At 44.7% G+C, this 17,239-nt stretch overlaps 2 protein-coding genes across 6 annotated transcripts in view; one reads left to right on the top strand and one right to left on the bottom strand.

The window, feature by feature from the left end:
• LOC135899975 (uncharacterized) overlaps positions 1–17,239 on the top strand; it is a 146,112-nt gene that overhangs the window by 15,916 nt on the left and 112,957 nt on the right. Inside the window, exons 2-3 of the mRNA XM_070538000.1 lie at positions 4,593–4,852; positions 8,006–8,080. Of these exons, the coding sequence (XP_070394101.1) occupies positions 4,593–4,852; positions 8,006–8,080 (335 nt within the window). The remainder of the gene's footprint in view (positions 1–4,592; positions 4,853–8,005; positions 8,081–17,239) is intronic.
• LOC135899974 (irregular chiasm C-roughest protein-like) overlaps positions 1–17,239 on the bottom strand; it is an 872,345-nt gene that overhangs the window by 807,720 nt on the left and 47,386 nt on the right. The gene's annotated exons all lie outside the window — the stretch shown is intronic.

Here is a 17,239-nt window from a genome sequence, read left to right as displayed (position 1 = left end):
GACGGTAGGCTGTCTCCTTTGAAAGTTAACTTGACACACTGCGAGTTTCCCAGGCGACGGGCTTGCAATATGGCAATTCCCTCTGTCGCCGGCTTGATGAGTATATGCAGGTCAGCATCGCTTATGGAATTATCTACGTCATACACAACGCCGGCCGTAGAGTCATGATGGTCTTGTTTATAGCAGCGTACGTTGATGCTATCCAGCACTTTAACGTTGCTTAGAATGTCTAGCGCGCTGCGGTTTGTGACATCTATAGCGAGGATGTTCTTACGGGCGTTGATCCTTATATCTTTGATCTGACCCGGAACGAGTGCCTCGAGCGATACAGATGTGGCTTGGCGGTTGATCCGGTTTAGATTGTCGCTAGCAGCCACAGGCACATATAAAATGGTGAGGTCTGATGGCTTTCGCGTCGGGATCACAGTTGCCTTACTTGTGGAAGGAGACGTCCTGACGAGTCTTCTCTTTGCTTTGTGCTTCGCTACGGGAACGAAGTCGCTGTCATCCGAGGTTTCATCACTGGTCCCTGAGTAGATCACAGTGTCCTCGCTGTAGGTGTCACTCGGGCGACTAGACCGCTTTCTCGGTGCGGTCGCTGTTGACGTAGAAGGACCAGGAACCTCTCCAGGCGACTCCTCGTCCATCGCCGTAGTTAAGGGAGTGGCGTCTCCCACTAAGTAGCTTCAAATTCACAGAGACGAAAAGGCAGCGTTCCACACAGGACACTTCGTCGTCGTCTTCTGCTCCAATTGACAAGTATGCCTTTTGCATCATGGGCAAAAATTTCTCGCCTGCGTCAACAAAAATTGTGACCTCACTATTTAAATGTTCGTTTGTGCAACCACTGACTAGGCATATACATGCGAAGGTTAGTTGAATTTTTATGTTTATGCGCATTTCTGGCTTCATTACTCATCATGTGCAAGCTGTCTATATCAAGTGCAAATACGTGCGCACATTCCTGTCCTTTTTCTTTGGCTTCATGAAAGCATTTGCAGATTATGTTCAAGAGTTTTATCATTTTTACCCGAACGCTTATATACGTCCGTATATAGGATCTCCAAACTTCTTTATTTTTATTTTACACAGCAAAAGAAATGGGCAAACTGAACAGATAAAAATCTGAATGCATGTTGAGGTGTCAAGATTCCCGAGGCAAGAGCCCCGACGAGCAACGGCTGGTTCCGGTAATGGCGAGCCATGATTGGAACGGCAGTTCGACATGAAGCCAGTTAGTCAAGAACGCACGTGTTGAATGGAATATTAGCGCGATTCCATGGCCTCAGCATCGTGCTTTCACAGGATAGCCTCCAACGTGTTGTGTTTCCTCCTTTCCTTGTCGTCAGCGTCATGCTACAGGCCGTGCTTGTGACGCAGGCAGCGCGCCAAGGCCGGTCCCGGGCTCGGTGATGCGACTCGTACTCAGCTTTAACGTAGTCTGCCCTCTGCTCTGCCACTGCGCGTTAAGTGATGCACGGCTCTGACTTCCGATGAACCATTTTGAATTTTGATATTAACTCTCTGTTTGAAGAAATTGAAACCAAAAGCACAACCAGCGGCAAACTAAGCACTTGCGCCAAATGCATTTCGGAGAAAGCACCCAGTAAGCACAACGCTTTCACCTATGCCCGAACTCGTTGCAGCGTTACTGAATGCAGGAAATCAACTCTATATGCTAGTTGATTTCTAAATGGCGGGACATAAGCTAGTTTGCATTGGCTCTTTTCTTATTTTCCTGGATAATCCTTCCATCTTCACATTTTTGGAGTGCTGCTGGCAGTTATGGTTTCCTCGCTTCAGCGCCTGTACGTTTACTGAAACTCGACACGCTGCAGGATTTCTTCCTTCCTGCATTACTAACTCCGTAGCAAATTTATATATAATTTTATTACATAGGTTCCATGCTGCCCAAAACGAATGATGAAAACCTACAGCTAAAAAGAGGTTTCGCTGAGTGTTTCATATACTTTATGCATCCTACCAAATTCTCCGAAGATAACTAAGAAGTGAAAAGGAAAGCAGACACTACGCCATGAAAAAGACGTTTTCATTTTTAAGAGAGGTGGAGGGTGATGCTGGGGTAAACGCGTAGCTATCTGGCGGTAAAGCACATAGAGTGGCCAGATATGGTGAAAGGGGGGCGGATGTCATCTCCATATTTTAGACTACTATATACTGGCGCAAGCCTCGGAGTTAGAAAGCCGCAGCGCACGCTTTTCATACATAATGCAGAGATGTGAGTCCGATAGCCCTGCTGCTCTTCAGCGCCCGTTGCTGCTGCAGCGAAATCTATTTATCCGCACTGCGCGGTTCCACGTTGGCGTCGGTCGAGGCACTGCACAGAAACAACGAGGGCGAAGATTGGAAGATTGATGAGTGGCTCTCATGCGGCGCTCTGTCCGAGGACGTTAAGGCTGAGATTGTGCAAACACCGTGTCGAGACCGCAGGCTTGCACCATGACTCGCATATACGCCGCAAACGCTAGGGAACTGACCGGTATTAGAAGAAACATTTCTCTCTCATAAGAACCGAATCGCGAGCTCTCCAATAGCAACAGAACGCAGCGCCCACAGCAATACTCTTCATCTGCTGAGTGTGCCCTAGAGAATTTCAGAGCACTGCTGAAACAACCCTGGGTAGCGCGCAGACACTCGTAAGAGCGCCTAGAGTTCCGTATCCCAACGGCAGGCGAGACGCTAAATAGTAAGAGGCAATTGGAGATGAGTGCAAATTGCTCATTGACGCCTACGCGAATGGGTAACTGGCACACGGAGCTGGAGGAGAACGGGAAAATTACTCCACAAAGCCGTGTCGCGCAGCGCGGAACATAAGTTTCCAGTGCAGCGTTGAGTTCGTGGTTCACCTATTTAGCCGGAACGCGGCGCCGATCGACATAGCACGACTTCCGACGCTTCCCGCATTGTATCCGGATCAAAATCCTGCTCTATCACTACTCTCCCTTACCCTTCGCTGGGGTAAGGGAGACTAGCTGTAGGGAGAGGCATCCCTAATGCGTACTGGAGATATCTGCCTATGCCTAGCAGGCGTCTGAAGATGAGACTGGTGATACATTAAATGACCCACTCATGTACAGCACACAAACACAAAAATTCACAAGTGAGGAACACTGCAGCACGCGGTAACAAGTATCTAGAGCGTCTGGTTAAGGCCAGTGTCCCACAGCAACACTTATGGAACCTTCGTTGCGCGCAGCGCAAGAGCAGCGCCATTCCTATAGGTCTAATAGTATGCTGCAGCTCGAAAGAGCTGCCACGTAAATTTAAAGATCTTGGCACTGTCATTTTGACCGCAAAGCCACAACAACAGCGTAAGAGAGGTCGTACACAACATGCAAAAACTAGTAATTAACAGTGCGTAAATGGAACGATAATTCAAAACATGCTGAAGCATCCAACACACGAACAGAGGTTAGTATACTCCTGGAAGTGCTGCAGTGCCTCCGGGGCCACTAGATGACTACTCGCAATGACGCACCCGAGTCGTCCGCTTCGACATTGCGCGACGCAATGAGAGTACGTAAGTACAACGAACAGGAGTTCCCGCTATGCCGTGATCAACAAATTGATGACAACGCTGCCAACGCGGCAAGGTGCGTTGCGCCGTGCGCTAGCTTTTAAAGGGACGTTTTCATCGATGCTAGGCCGCTCAGCAAAACGTGACAGCAGAATTGTTTACGTCTTTCGCGATACTGTAAGTGAGTCGAAATAGACAAAAGAGCCTTTCTTTTAGACAAACATCGCTCTATTTTTTCCCGCACATGTTCTAAGGTGATTTTCTAGAGATGCGTTGCCTAGTCAGATTTTAATTGCCTACTTTCCCTAACGTGCCCGCTCTTTGGAATTGCAGAGGCTGCCACGTCGTCACTTAGCATAAAAGCTAGCTTCCAACACTGAGGCTTTTACCAATGCTCTTTAGCGTCGACAAAGCTTGGTGGGGAATACATGTGGGGTGGAATTGACCGAAACATTTTCATGTTGCTTTCAATTTGAGATTTAGAATAAGATAACAGTTATAGAAGTCTACTTGGAAGTGCGGGCATATTGCAAAAGGCAGCACACAGCGAGAGCACAAGCACATAGCGGCTTGCTTGAATGTGGCAATGTAAATAAGAGAGAGAGAGAGAGACTTCGCTATATTTCTAAATTACGACAACCAGACTGCATAATAGTGTAAGGCTGAAACTTGCTGCTGACATTGCTTTGAAAAGGAAATCAAGAGGTACGACAACACCGTACCTGATCTAAGTTATTCAAATATGGCCATTGTTTAGCTCACTGCAACTCATTGTTTGGCTGAAAGGTAATTCGCGATAATGTTCTATCCGAAACAGGCACCTTTTGTCCGCCAACAATGTGAAAAAATAATAGTAAAAGGTACAGCAGATGTACCTAACGCGACCCCATTAGTATAGATGTTTGAATGGGAGAGAAAGAGAAAGAGAGAGAGAGCAGGGAAAACGCGGGGAGGTTAAGCAGAGGGGAAAATCCGGGTTCCTACCCAACGCTTTCATTGGAAAGATGTCTCTGATATCTCTATGATGAGTGAAGTGCCCTTTGGCGAAATGCAGCGAAGAAACAGAAGGGGACGACGAAGAGCGCGCGAGTGAAGTGCTTCAGGAAAGAAGAGGATGACGAAGAGCCAAGCACGAAAGCACACCACGTACGGAAGGAAGAAAAAAAAAATGACCACTACTGCGAAAAGGGGTGCAAGCGAAAATCGGGATCCGCGGCTCTTCGTCGTCGTAACGCCTTGGCTTCGCGCTCCCTCACGGCGAGGTCGGCCGTCGATGACGAGCTTTTCTCGAGCGAGTTCCCGACGATCAGTGCTGTAAGCCGAAATTAGTGCATGTAAATTTCGTAGTACAATGCCTCATTGAGCTTCTGGCATGTCATGCGCTTGCGGTGTAATTACGGCGATTCGAATTGGTGAAGCATCGTGTAAATGATAAGCGTGCTTCTGCAAACGAACGATGGGTAAAGCTCGACTGTATATACTATCGCAACGACACGGCATTATTTTACCGATCTGCATGCAGACAAAGAGCGTCTGTTGAAGACGCTAACCACATACATCACGATAACGAGCAGAAGTTGCCATTATTAAATGCGATTACCTGCAAGCAGTCTCTAGTTGAACATCTGCCTCCAAAACATTCGCATGAGAAAAAGCGAACAAAGACAGAATCATGACATTGTGTTATTTGCATATGGTGGCTATCGGACTCATTATGGAAGGACAGTTACTAGGTTTAACAATGCTCTAATGACTTATATGCAAACGCATGTTTGTTTTGGTGGACGATGGCAATGTAATTTGAATTTAAAGCACCAGAACACCTACTGGAACTATAAGAGACCGCTTGGTAGATAACTCCAGATTATATTTACCGCGTATGCCTCTCCCTCTGCCCCCTCTACCCCCATCCCTTTAATGTGCGTAAACAAATATAAGTACAAGTGCGTTATTGCACTACGGCGCCATTACAAAGCTGCGGCCACGGCCAGGAAACGCTGCCGCGACTTCATGGTGATCAATTAAAATGAAAGCACTAAAGCTACTAAGCCATTACTCGCACTCATTCGACATCTTTTATGCAGTTAGTGCATGACTCATACTTGTGCGGGTCAACTTACGTTGGAAGAAACCACAAGTATTACACCGATCATCCATGTACTATCAAGTGTCCACGGCGAGGCAGTGTCAACAATGTATATGCCAGGTATACTCTGAAAAAGGAAATTACACCCAAGAATCATCTGTCTTGCCCGCACTTCCTTTTTTTAACGCAGCAACACTATTGAGCGTGTTAGAATTCCCGAGAGAACACATGCAGCACACAAGGCACACAGCAAGGACTGGACCTCCAGTCACACGTAGAAAGCAGAGACGAAAAGAAGGGCTTTATCAATCGTATTGCGCAGGCAGGTAGGCCGTTAGAGACAATATCAGAACACCTGCTCGTCATGTCGAGGATTCAGTACTTCTCTGTATGAGGCATGGTCTAGGTATACACGTGGATCGTCGAATCTTTTAAACTTCATTCAGAAGAACTATTCTCTGTGAAACAAACACATATGACGAAGAAAAAGCGGAATGTCAAGGAAATCTTTACAGATGAGAGCAACTTTTTTAAGAAACATAGATAATGTAATTCTTGGCAATTATTGTTTTAAACCACAAACTGCTTTTATCCTCGCGTTGAGTCGTTTTTGAAATCTTAGGCCTTGAGCTCTACCGAGATTTTCTCTACCCCCCCCCCCCATTAAATTTTTGCGTTATAATATTTCTTTTATTTTCCTTGTTTTCATTGCCATTGCCGTCGTCATCGTCATCGCTGTCGTCGTCGTTGTTATTTTTGCTTGCAGCCATTGCTTACAGTTGGCAAAAAGAGTGAGAGAAAGAGAGAACAAGAGGTGAAAGGCAGAGAGGTTCAACAGATGAATTGTCCTATTGGCTACTCTGCAGAGGGGGATGGCGTAAGGACAGAAAACATGAGGAGCAAAGCAAAGAAAATAAGAAAATCTGTCCGCACAAAAATTTTATTTTTTCAATCAGTCCCGATACTTTTAAACAGCACTAGCACCTTTAAGGCAGTTCGTTTGGACGTCGGCTGGAACCAGGGTCCAGGAAATTTTGTTTCCGTAAGTGGGCCGGTTCTCAATCTAATTGCAAATACATTTCTATAATTAACGGGGCCGCTCGCTAGGGAATTATGACACTGTCAGCGATAATATACGTTCGTTCAAATTCCTTCAGCATGCTTGCGAATGTAACAGCTACCGCATTGTAAACTGTATCTGTGGAAGATTTCATTTCGATATCCCAAACCTCTGCCTTCAGCAATCATTGACAATTTGTTGAAGAAGTTGTGGATGCTCTTTGGACGAACTTAAGGTTTCGAAACTAAGTTTACGCTTACTTAAACACCACATATATAATGTGGTACTTGCCTTAATTCACCGCTAACATATAAGTATTGGAATGAAGTCAAGTGAACCAGCTATCTAAACGTAAACAGTGCGTCCTCGATGGAATCAGTCTATCCAAACTGCGCATCGCCTTCGCCTTTATACCGGCGCAAGTTGTATGCGCCGGCACTCGTGATAGTGGGCGCTGCTCAAAAAGGCTGCTTTCTAGTGATCATCACCATCATCCTCATCATCCCACATTATGTGCACTACAGGAGTGATCTGCCGACCTAATACAATGTAACTCTCTTTCCATCGTTAAATCTCAATTAAAAGATCACCTGTTTGGAATAAAGAAGTAATTGTACTACTTAAATGCATTTTGTATATGAATGTCTGCACCTACTTAAGATTTCTTATCGTAGTGACGTGTTATATCATGGTATTCGTCTTATTTTTATTTGTGTCGGTTTTCTTCTGTGTTGTTTTTACTCCTCTCTTTTATGTTTAGTAACTTATTTTCATTATAAGACTATGTATCACATCAGTGTACTTATTTCGTCTTTCTCCTGCTCACTAATCTTTTTCGCCTTGGCATTGTTAGGCTCGCTCTATTACTTGACTTACAAGTCATCGTAAGCGATTCATCGTAACCCTGCAGTGTTTACTTTGGCACTCCTTCCTGTATACAAGTGCATTTGTACTAATTTGCTTATCAATAAAATGAGCTTGTCTGAATAATGCATTTACTTATTGATTGATTGATTGATTGGTTGATTGATTGATTGATTGATTGATTGATTGATTGATTGATTGATTGATTGATTGATTGATTGATTGATTGATTGATTGATTGATTGATTGATTGATTGATTGATTGATCGATCGATCGATCGATCGATCGATCGATCGATCTCAGTGATCCCCAATCACCACAGACTCACGTATGCTGATTTATCATATATGCCCCCATATTTCATGATGTCATCACACCACGCTATTATTTGAAGCCTGATCAATAACTCGTCCTCCCTTGCCAAGTTATTCAAACATTGCTAACCTTTATACCCAGGAAGCTCAAGTCCTGAATCAAGCTGATATTCTCGGGAAATTCGCTTGCCTAAGGTGCGGTGCACCTTACAGCCAGGTGAGCATGCACGTGCCTGTGCGTGAAATAGCTAGGTCTAGTATTGCCTTCTGTACTTGTGTTTCTGCCAAGAGAAAGAGAGAATGCAAGGAGAGGAAAGACGGGGAGGTGTACCAGGCGAGTGTCCGGTTTGCTACAATAGACTGGCTGCAGGAAAAAGAGGAATAAATGAGGCAAAAAGGGGGACAGTGTTGCCGTCAAGCTAGCTAAGAATTATTGTGTACCTCGGGAATTTATGTTGAACCCAGACTCCCGACATAATCGCAAATGTATTGTTATATCTACGCTTACATTTACCTACCGTTGTGGATCAGTGGCTCTGGCGCTCTGGATAGATAGAAAAACTCTATTGATTATTCAAGGGAGGGGAAAAGAGAAGGGGGTGGGTCGCTATTCCAGGACACCGGTTGTCCTCGCTAGCCGCTTCGCCTGGTCCAAGAGACCCGGGCGAGCAGGGTCTTCCACGGCTCCCTATACTGTTGGTAAATATCTCAGATGGGTTTGCTTCCTGTAGCCTGTTCGTGCATTCCCACGTCACGTGCGACAGCCCCGCACCGCACCATGGATAAGCGCTGGCCTGAAGTGTGTTGCTGAGTACGAGGTCGCAGGCTCGATTATTGGCCGCGCTCCGACGGAAGCGGAGTACGAAACGGCCCATGTGCATAGATTTATGCGCACGCTAAAGGAACAACTCTGGTGGCGAAATCAATCCAAAGTACCCCCTCGCACCCCCTACGGAGTACCTAATAGATCGCGTGTTGCTGCGGAACGCTGAACATTATACTTCGATTATTTCTTCCTCTCTATAGAGGGAGAGTGAAAGGTGGTAGCAGCAGTAGTAATAGTAGTTGGAGCATAAAGTAATAGCATGGAGAACAAGAAAACGGACATTATTAAAGCACGTAATAGTCAATGGGTGCTGTCTTACAATTTTTTCGCCTTTGTTTATAATTACTGTATCGTGGAAAATAATATTTTTGAAAGTAGTGTGAGATTAAATCGTATTTTGCCATGTTAAATTTTATTATAGATACTGTGCCGTGAGAACTAATACAACAGGCAATAATTCGAGTTTCCTTTTTAATATACTTATGTTTACTTCTTTAACGATGGAATAGAAGTTATGATTATTACGCAGCTGCATGCAGCGCACTTCAGAATTACTTTTGTATGTTGTGCTTTCTCTCTAATTTGTATAGAATCTTAATCGTACCTGTTATTCTGGCATACATTGCACGTTTCTTGCAATTGCTTACAAAGCTCATTGGTTTCTGTTCTCTATTACTATTTGAACTCTTCGCCTTCAAAATATAGTGTTGATTGTGTTGGCTATTAAAATACGTCGAGTCTTCGTATGGTGACGTTTATTTTATAGCCGCGCATTCTTGTATATTTGTTTAGTGAAATAAAGTGTATTATTCGTCTCTTTAAATTGCAAAAGCAAACAAAGGGAGCGTAAATCTTATCTTGTCAGAAATTACGACCATCTTCATTTGAGTCGCATGCGCGCTAAGCATGTTTCCTAAAGCGATACTACCATGAAGAGAGCGGTGAAATATATACATGTTTTTGTATATAATGACCGAAATGGGAATGTATGTACAGTATTCCACAAGTACGTCACAAGCCACTTGCTAGGATTTTACGGCCCAACCTCTGGCATTCAGAAAAATGTTAAGGGGACACCATTTGGCTTCGGTTAGGGCACGTTAGCTGGAGTTAATGATACTCCATTCCTCCGCTATTTTTGCTTCCTGATATTCCTCTTTCCTTGCTATTTCCTATTTCTTTACTTTTCTTTCATACGTTTCTTGGTCACCAGAGTATATCTTTGATGATTCGGATAACTGGCCATTCACTTGCTTCTTTTCCCGGTTGCTCATCATTTAATAAACAACAACAGGGCGAGCTCGTAAATATTTGAAATTCAAAGCGTTCGTTTGTAATGCTATGTACCCGACTATACTTCGCTTCGAAGTGTTAGGAGAATCATACTACATGTTAGAAGCTTAATATATTGGGGCAGTTCATGCGTCTAAATTTCAAAAAAAAAAATACTGCTGCTCTAATAAAGAAGGTATCGTTTGTGACTTCTCTGACAAACTAATGGGGTTGCAAGAAGGACACTCGTTTGGTTGACCCACCTACACTTCCCATCCTTGCTCTTAATCTTCCCTTCTGACGAACTCATGTTTGTTATCATCCCGTAATACTCAACGTTTACTCACGGCAGTCTCCACTATAGTGGAGACTGCCGTGAGTAAACGTTGAGTACCGTGCGTACCGTGCGTACGTGTACGTAAACGTGCGTACCGCTTCTTATTTAGCGCACATGTTTAATCTGCCAGAAACCGTAGACAACCTCGCCACTAGTTTCAGTACCTGCCAGCGTAGCATGAGCTACGCTGTATTACTGCACCAGAGTGCACTCGGCCGTGCAGCTTATTTTTCCGTCCGCTAATATGTAGCAGTCTTAGAGGTATGGGATTACGGCAACATCATGCATCGCCAGGTGCGCTTGTGCGCTGACACGGGCATGAATGAAGCTCATCTAATGTCAGCCTTGTCACACTGAACTGAGCAAACCGGAACTGCTGAAGCCACGAAATGAGTGATTATCATTTACGGCGTTATTTTCAGCCATGGGAACCACGAGTGAACGTACGTGCACTAAACTTATTGATTGTAACTTTCTGTTCGAGCTTAATAGCGTCTCCGTGAACTCAGAAGTGCACATATTACTTTTTTTTTTTTTGCATGAGCGACAAATATTCGTAAGCAACGCAGCCTCGACTTTATTTTCTGGGCTACAATCCTTGTTAGTCACAAACAGAGAGATGGAGAGAGGGAAAAGCAGTCATGAGAATTCAGGGAAACTAGCCAGGTTGAAAACAATTGGTTGTCCTAAATCAAGATAGGGGCATCGCTAAAAGCAGAGAAAGAAAGAAGTCATGAAACAGGCGTGCAGAACAGTTCATTCCATCACGAGCGGTCATACAGGCTGGCGCATCTCAAAAAACGCAGCAGCGCTTTCGCGCCATTGTACAGTGCAACCTCTTTTAAAAAATGTCACAGGGTAGCCCCACAGGAGCCACATTTCATTTCGCTTTGGTCAAGTAAACAAGACAGTAGTACGCCGGAGAGGTGCACCGAGGGATGTTCTGAGATGTCTTATTTCCATGAATGGTAGGTCACTATTATGCTAATAAGCTTCAAAGTACTGTCTTTCTCCGACCAATCAAAGAACGACGGCGCTATTGTGTATCCAAGTCTGATGAAAGGGGAGTGTCGCGTGGATTGGCAATTCGTCGTCGAACAACGCGCTGAATGCCTCCGTATAGAGAGTTGAACGTGGCGCTCGACATTTATGGCGTACATGGGCTGTACCTATGGGAAGATAGCAGTGATATCATAACCAATGGAGTCCCCCCCCCCCCCCCCCCCCCCCTCTCAGAAGCACTGTAGAGGTGGAGACATAAGGCGAAGGTTTCCTTGATAGGTGGCATTTCGCGACCGCCTATAAGTGAGTTATTCGCATTCACGTCGCCGGGCTTAGCGATCGGACGTAACGGGCGAAGCCATTAGCAAACGCCGGATGATACGCGGCCGCATTTCATCCGGCCACGTCGTTACCCGCGGCATTACACGGTGTCATTACGGCGGGATGCCAGACCAGCCTTGCTTCAGCGCTCGTATCGGGAAGCGAGCGGCTTCTTCATCGAGACTATGCGTGGTTCGAGGTGCCCTCGTGAACATATATATACAGAGAGAGAGACAGAGAGGAGGGGTGGGGGGCGAAATGTACCCCTAGCATTTGTCTATAGTTCCGCGTCTACCCTGCAATTACTAGCTAAATTATAACTCCATGCTGGGATCACGCCAATTATATGCCTACAGAGACATTGTGGCGGCATTAGTGCGCGCTACGGGCCCCGAGTCAAATCAAATGTCACGAGAAAGCGGCCTGTTCGGGTGCGTTCTCCATCATACGTTCCTTATTACCTTGCTTTGTTTTATTACCGCTTTTTACTGCTTTCTAGAATCTTGAAAGGGACTTCCCTTCCCAGTCCCGATCAGAGAGGAACTACTTAAGATGTTCGTACCCGGAACCCGAGAGCTAAAGAAACTACCGACCACGCAGTGGTTAAACTACAGCTCGGTAAATTTGCGCATGTTCAACTTGTAGTGCACCGCAAACGGTAAAAAAGACAAAACGAAAATAAAGAAAGGAAGAAAGGAAAGTGGAGGGACGACTACTGAATTTACTACTATGGAAATTTAAATTGCAAACAAAGCAACATTACGTAATCTTAAAGAAGTCACGTTAGCACACGACAACGTAATGCAAAATGAATGAACAAAACACAAGGCCACAACGTACTCTTACAGAACCAGAAGAAGAAACGACATAAGCGACAGAAGGTGACATATGGTGACAAACTAGATGTGGTGGCAATGGCCGAGAGAGCATAATATTTACCTTGAACATTCTATAGATATACACCAACGTATTTTCTCTTAAATAGTTATAATATCAGCACTAATTTGACGTAAAGGATGGCATCAGTTGGCGTAAGATTTACAGCAGGGAATCAACTGCGATTGACGTCCAGCGCTAAAATTATGTATCGTAAATTGCAAATATTTACAGCATTCAATCATACTTTAGCCTACCAAAGCACACCAAATACATCTAAGTGGACCTGCTTCTGAGCATCAGTTCATGAAGAGTGGCAGTTGCATGGGTTTGAGAAAATGTGCACCTATAAATTTATGGCATTTGGAGTCCATACGCATGCTTTAAAGATTGCTTAAAGTGTTTCGTAACCTTTTTATGCTCACGATAGTTTATTTAGGTGATTCAAAGCGCTTCAACATATATGCGGTAAGGTGCTCGTAACGCTGTACATTAAGCCATGTTGGTCGTCCTCGGGGCTATTCTGTAAGTGTCCACCTAGTGGACATGCCCATCTTGTCTGCTTCTGAAGCGCTGATTGGCTGGCGACGGTCGTATTCATCTGAAGTGTACCGCAGCCCAGCCAATCAGAACCCCAGGAGCATAAGAAGTGGAGGTGGACACGTGGAACTGCCCCGCCCCCCGGTCTGTTTTCCGAGACGAGCGCCTGCCAAAGTGCATAGCTTTCTTGCTAGCTTTAAACGCGTTGCTGAGTGGATTTCTCTCTTACGCTATTGGATATATATATATATCCTCCTTTTCAAAGAGTATGAATGCATACTATAAAAAATGAAATAAGAAAAGCAAGCAGGACTAATGAAAAGTCACAACAACTCAAAGCGAGGTTTTATATCACAACGGTAACAACTACAGCTATTACAGCATGTGAACGCTGTAGAATTCAAGCCTCTCTAATCACATATTAACATTCCTATAAGCTGTAACACACATAAGACTTAGTGATTTAGCATAACGCTTTTGTGCGCCCCTCTGACAAGCGTGTGGAAGGAGCCGTTACACATTCGTTGGCCTACAAAGGCATACGAGCAAGACGAGGTGCGTGGCGTGCCGAAATTGAATATTCATTCAAAAGGGCAATCCCACTGAGCACTCAAACACTTCGTGACCGGCTTAGGAAATAAATTAACTTCCACAGTCGCAAAGAGCGCTGGTTGACCTCTCTGCCCACCTCCTACACCTCGTTTAGACGGAAAGCCATTTATCACTTAGCAATGTCTTGGGCTTTATTCAGCGCATGTAAAAGCAGAAAGGACGATTGCAGACTGAAATGGATGGAAAGCCAAGAGGAACGCAGCACAAATCAGCAATCTTTTTCCCAAAACCATCCCAGTCAGAAACAAAGAAAAATGACTTCGTTACTCTTTTTCTTTTCTAATGGACCGCTTCACCATTACCAGCTTCCAAATATGCCTCAAACGTATGCCATTTTGAAATGTACCGCATTCAAAAGCTCCTTGTATTAATGAAGCTTGGGTAACAATACAAACGTGTATCGTGAGAAGTGCTGAAACATAATTGTGGTCGCGGGCTCATCTTTCCGATTTATTCATTTATTCTCAACCTTGAGAGAAGCACACGCAGGCAATAGTGCACCTTCAAGCTGTTTGGTTATGTGGAGTCTATATTTGATTAGGAGCGGGAACGGAACGGGCAATGAGAAAAGTACAAAGATTTAATTGAGTAACACTTTTTTTTTTCTTCTCGCTGTCAGGTAATCTGCAACGCAAAAAAAAAAAAATCCCTATGTGCCGTATGCCGAAGTAGTTGCAAGCAAGAATGATTCCAGATAAATACTTGTTTCTACATTTCTTAACTTCACGGTACAGTTGTGTGCACTCAATACGTTCTGTTCCTATCCGATTGCGTGTACCTACGCGTGAGAGGCCCGATATATACACACTGCACGAGATGAGAGGGACACAGGCAGGCAATTGATATAAAATAAACATAACCTGGTCCTGCAGGTGTTATTTGAGCTATGACACTAGGAAACCTGTATGGCTTTGAGCATACAGAATACAGAGCCGAATACACAGAGGCGGTCTATACTGTGTCAGCATACGTAAGTAGCGTTGACCCAGGAGACTATAGCCAGGAGCATAACTGTGGTTTGATTGGCTGGCACAACATATTGTATCTAAAATACTCGTGGAAGCGATGGGGCTGGTCCTGAAGCTTATATAGAAACCCAGGGGTCGGTAAGATTACAAAGGTATACATAACAGGAGGATATGATGATGCTCCCATCAATGTTTCTTTTTCTGTACGTTTGCCTATCTGATAAACTCTTGGAAGATTCTTTAATCTGTATTACTGACGCGTTCAGCCTGAATAATGTATTGTGCATTGAAGTGGACCATGGAGTCGTCGCAAATGAGTTCGCATATTCCACCTGATTGGCATTCACAGTTATATACATACATAGGGCGTCAGCTTGATCGACTGCCTAGGAAGAAAGCACCGGCGTACTTCTTATCAAATTTGGCCAGCATAAGTAGAGCGCAGCGAGGCCCATCCCGTCATTTCCTCCGGCGGGCGCAGATCAGACGCCACGGCTGGAAATCGAACCCTCAACCTCCGGCCTAGCAGCGTGATCTCGTAGCCACTGAACCCCAGTGGATGGTGAATTCGACATACGCAGCACATGATGCGCAATTTCGAATGCAGCTTCTTAACGCGCAAACACTGCTTACTCGGTCATTACTATAGTTTAGGTGCCCACGCCTGAAGGATGTGCAGAGCTTTGCGGCACCTTTGTGAGCAGCATCGTGTAAGCGAGCGGCACCTTTCAGTCGTAACTGCCACATGCTCATCGCACCGCAAAACATTCGCTGCGCCCAAATCTCGGATGGCGCGGCTTGCGGAGCAACCGGAACAACCGGACGAACGAGCCGTCCTCCTGGAGCTGTCTCGCGAATCCCTGCGCCCAGAGCTGACAAGAAAATGAAGACCTCGTCGAAGGCGCCAACAAGATTTGCGCCCGCGATGCCATCGTCCCGGCGAGGGTTTAACGGCGTTTTAATGACACTTAGGCCCGCCTGTGAATTATAGAGCAGGCCTCGCTTGCCACGCCCTGAACAAGCTGACGCGCCCGCGGGGCCATGCGTGCATTCTTTTGGCGGGACTGCCGTAAACATTCTTTCGCTTTAACCTCTGCCTAGCTCTCTTATCTTTTGTTCTACTAATAACACGTTTGCGCCGTAATGTACGGCTGCCTTTATTTATTTATTTTTTTTAGCCCACACGATGCCTTCTTCCTGGAATAAGGAGCAAGATGCTCGAGGAATATGGATGCTGACGCGTTATGCACGGGATAGGTGTTTTATTCTTCTCGAGCGATAGCATAAGGTCACAAGCGAACTGCTGTTGCCTTAATAGGCTTTTGAACACATAGCCCCATCATGGAACCTATGGAGACTGTGCTTTTATGCTTACCACTAGTTTCCATTAAATCGTCGGCGCCCATTCCTTTATAATAACCTTATTTTCCATTCCTTTTCTACTTTAACCGCCTCCTATGAGCGAATAGTCCAATTTGCATTGAAAAATTGTTTTTATTATAATACATTTATTATAATATTTATAATTAATATAATTGTAAGTATTATAACTATAATTATATGCTTTAAGAAAAAGCCCTATGTTACTACAGGGAAAGAAATAGAAAAAAAAAAGATGACTTATCTGAGAAGCAACAGAACGTTCCGCTGGCTCAGGCAGCCAAAGGATTATGTGCTTGCCAGAAAGTATCGAGCTTATGAGAATGTACGCCCAATAAAACACAACCGGATTATCTGGACTGCGTGCTTGCTTGCTCACGCACTGCTGGATGTGATAAGCACTGGTGATGCTAAATTGAAAACTTCATCTTATTTGTAAACACCGCTGAAAATGCTACTTTATGTACGACATTGCATTGAATCGAGCACCACCCTAGTTGCCTTTCTAGAAAAGCAGAAAAATAAGAAGAAACATTATGTAGTTCGAGAGGGATAGATAAATGTGAGTACTTCAGCGTATGTGACGTAGTATCCTTGTTCAGAGCTATAATCAATCGCACATTCATCGCTGTGCATGAATATGCGGAATCCGTTCTACTAGACTTATGGGCTAAAGTACTTGGACATATGAGGTAATTCAATATGGCCAAAATTGTTTGTAACAAACTTGAATGAACATTTGTGACATATTTGTTATATACGGATTTATTTGCTCCAAGGGGGAAAGAAGCCTGGACCTAATTCAATTCTCGAAACCCAAGCTGTAGGTCTCGTAGGCGGCAGCTTCTCCATGTGCCTTAAGGTGTACCTCATCGTTACTATGGAGGCGTTCTTGATGTGCGAGATTGTGCAGACCCTCTCTGATGTGCAGTTCGTTATCATGTAGTTGCTTTACATAAGTGTGGGTCCGTCAGTTTCTCGTGCTCAGCACAGAGAATAATTCGCTTTATCCGGGTTCGACTGTATACGAATACACACGAGTATACGGCTCACGAATGTCGATGTTTTCTGACTCCGTGATTCTGCCTGCCTTCAAGCCCTTCGTCATTTGGGCACATAGATCAGTCTGCCTTTCATACTCTCATTCCTCGCCTTTTTCACTTCTCAACTTAAATATTCTGGCGCTTTGCACCGATGCGCCTGCATTGCCAACTGCCCCATACCTCCCGCAGTGTTCTGTGC

The sequence above is a fragment of the Dermacentor albipictus genome, chromosome 4, assembly GCF_038994185.2.
Source record: "Dermacentor albipictus isolate Rhodes 1998 colony chromosome 4, USDA_Dalb.pri_finalv2, whole genome shotgun sequence".
NCBI classification, from domain to species: domain Eukaryota; kingdom Metazoa; phylum Arthropoda; class Arachnida; order Ixodida; family Ixodidae; genus Dermacentor; species Dermacentor albipictus.
Note: the sequence above shows the minus strand (reverse complement) of the source record. Positions and strands in the feature narration are given on the sequence as shown.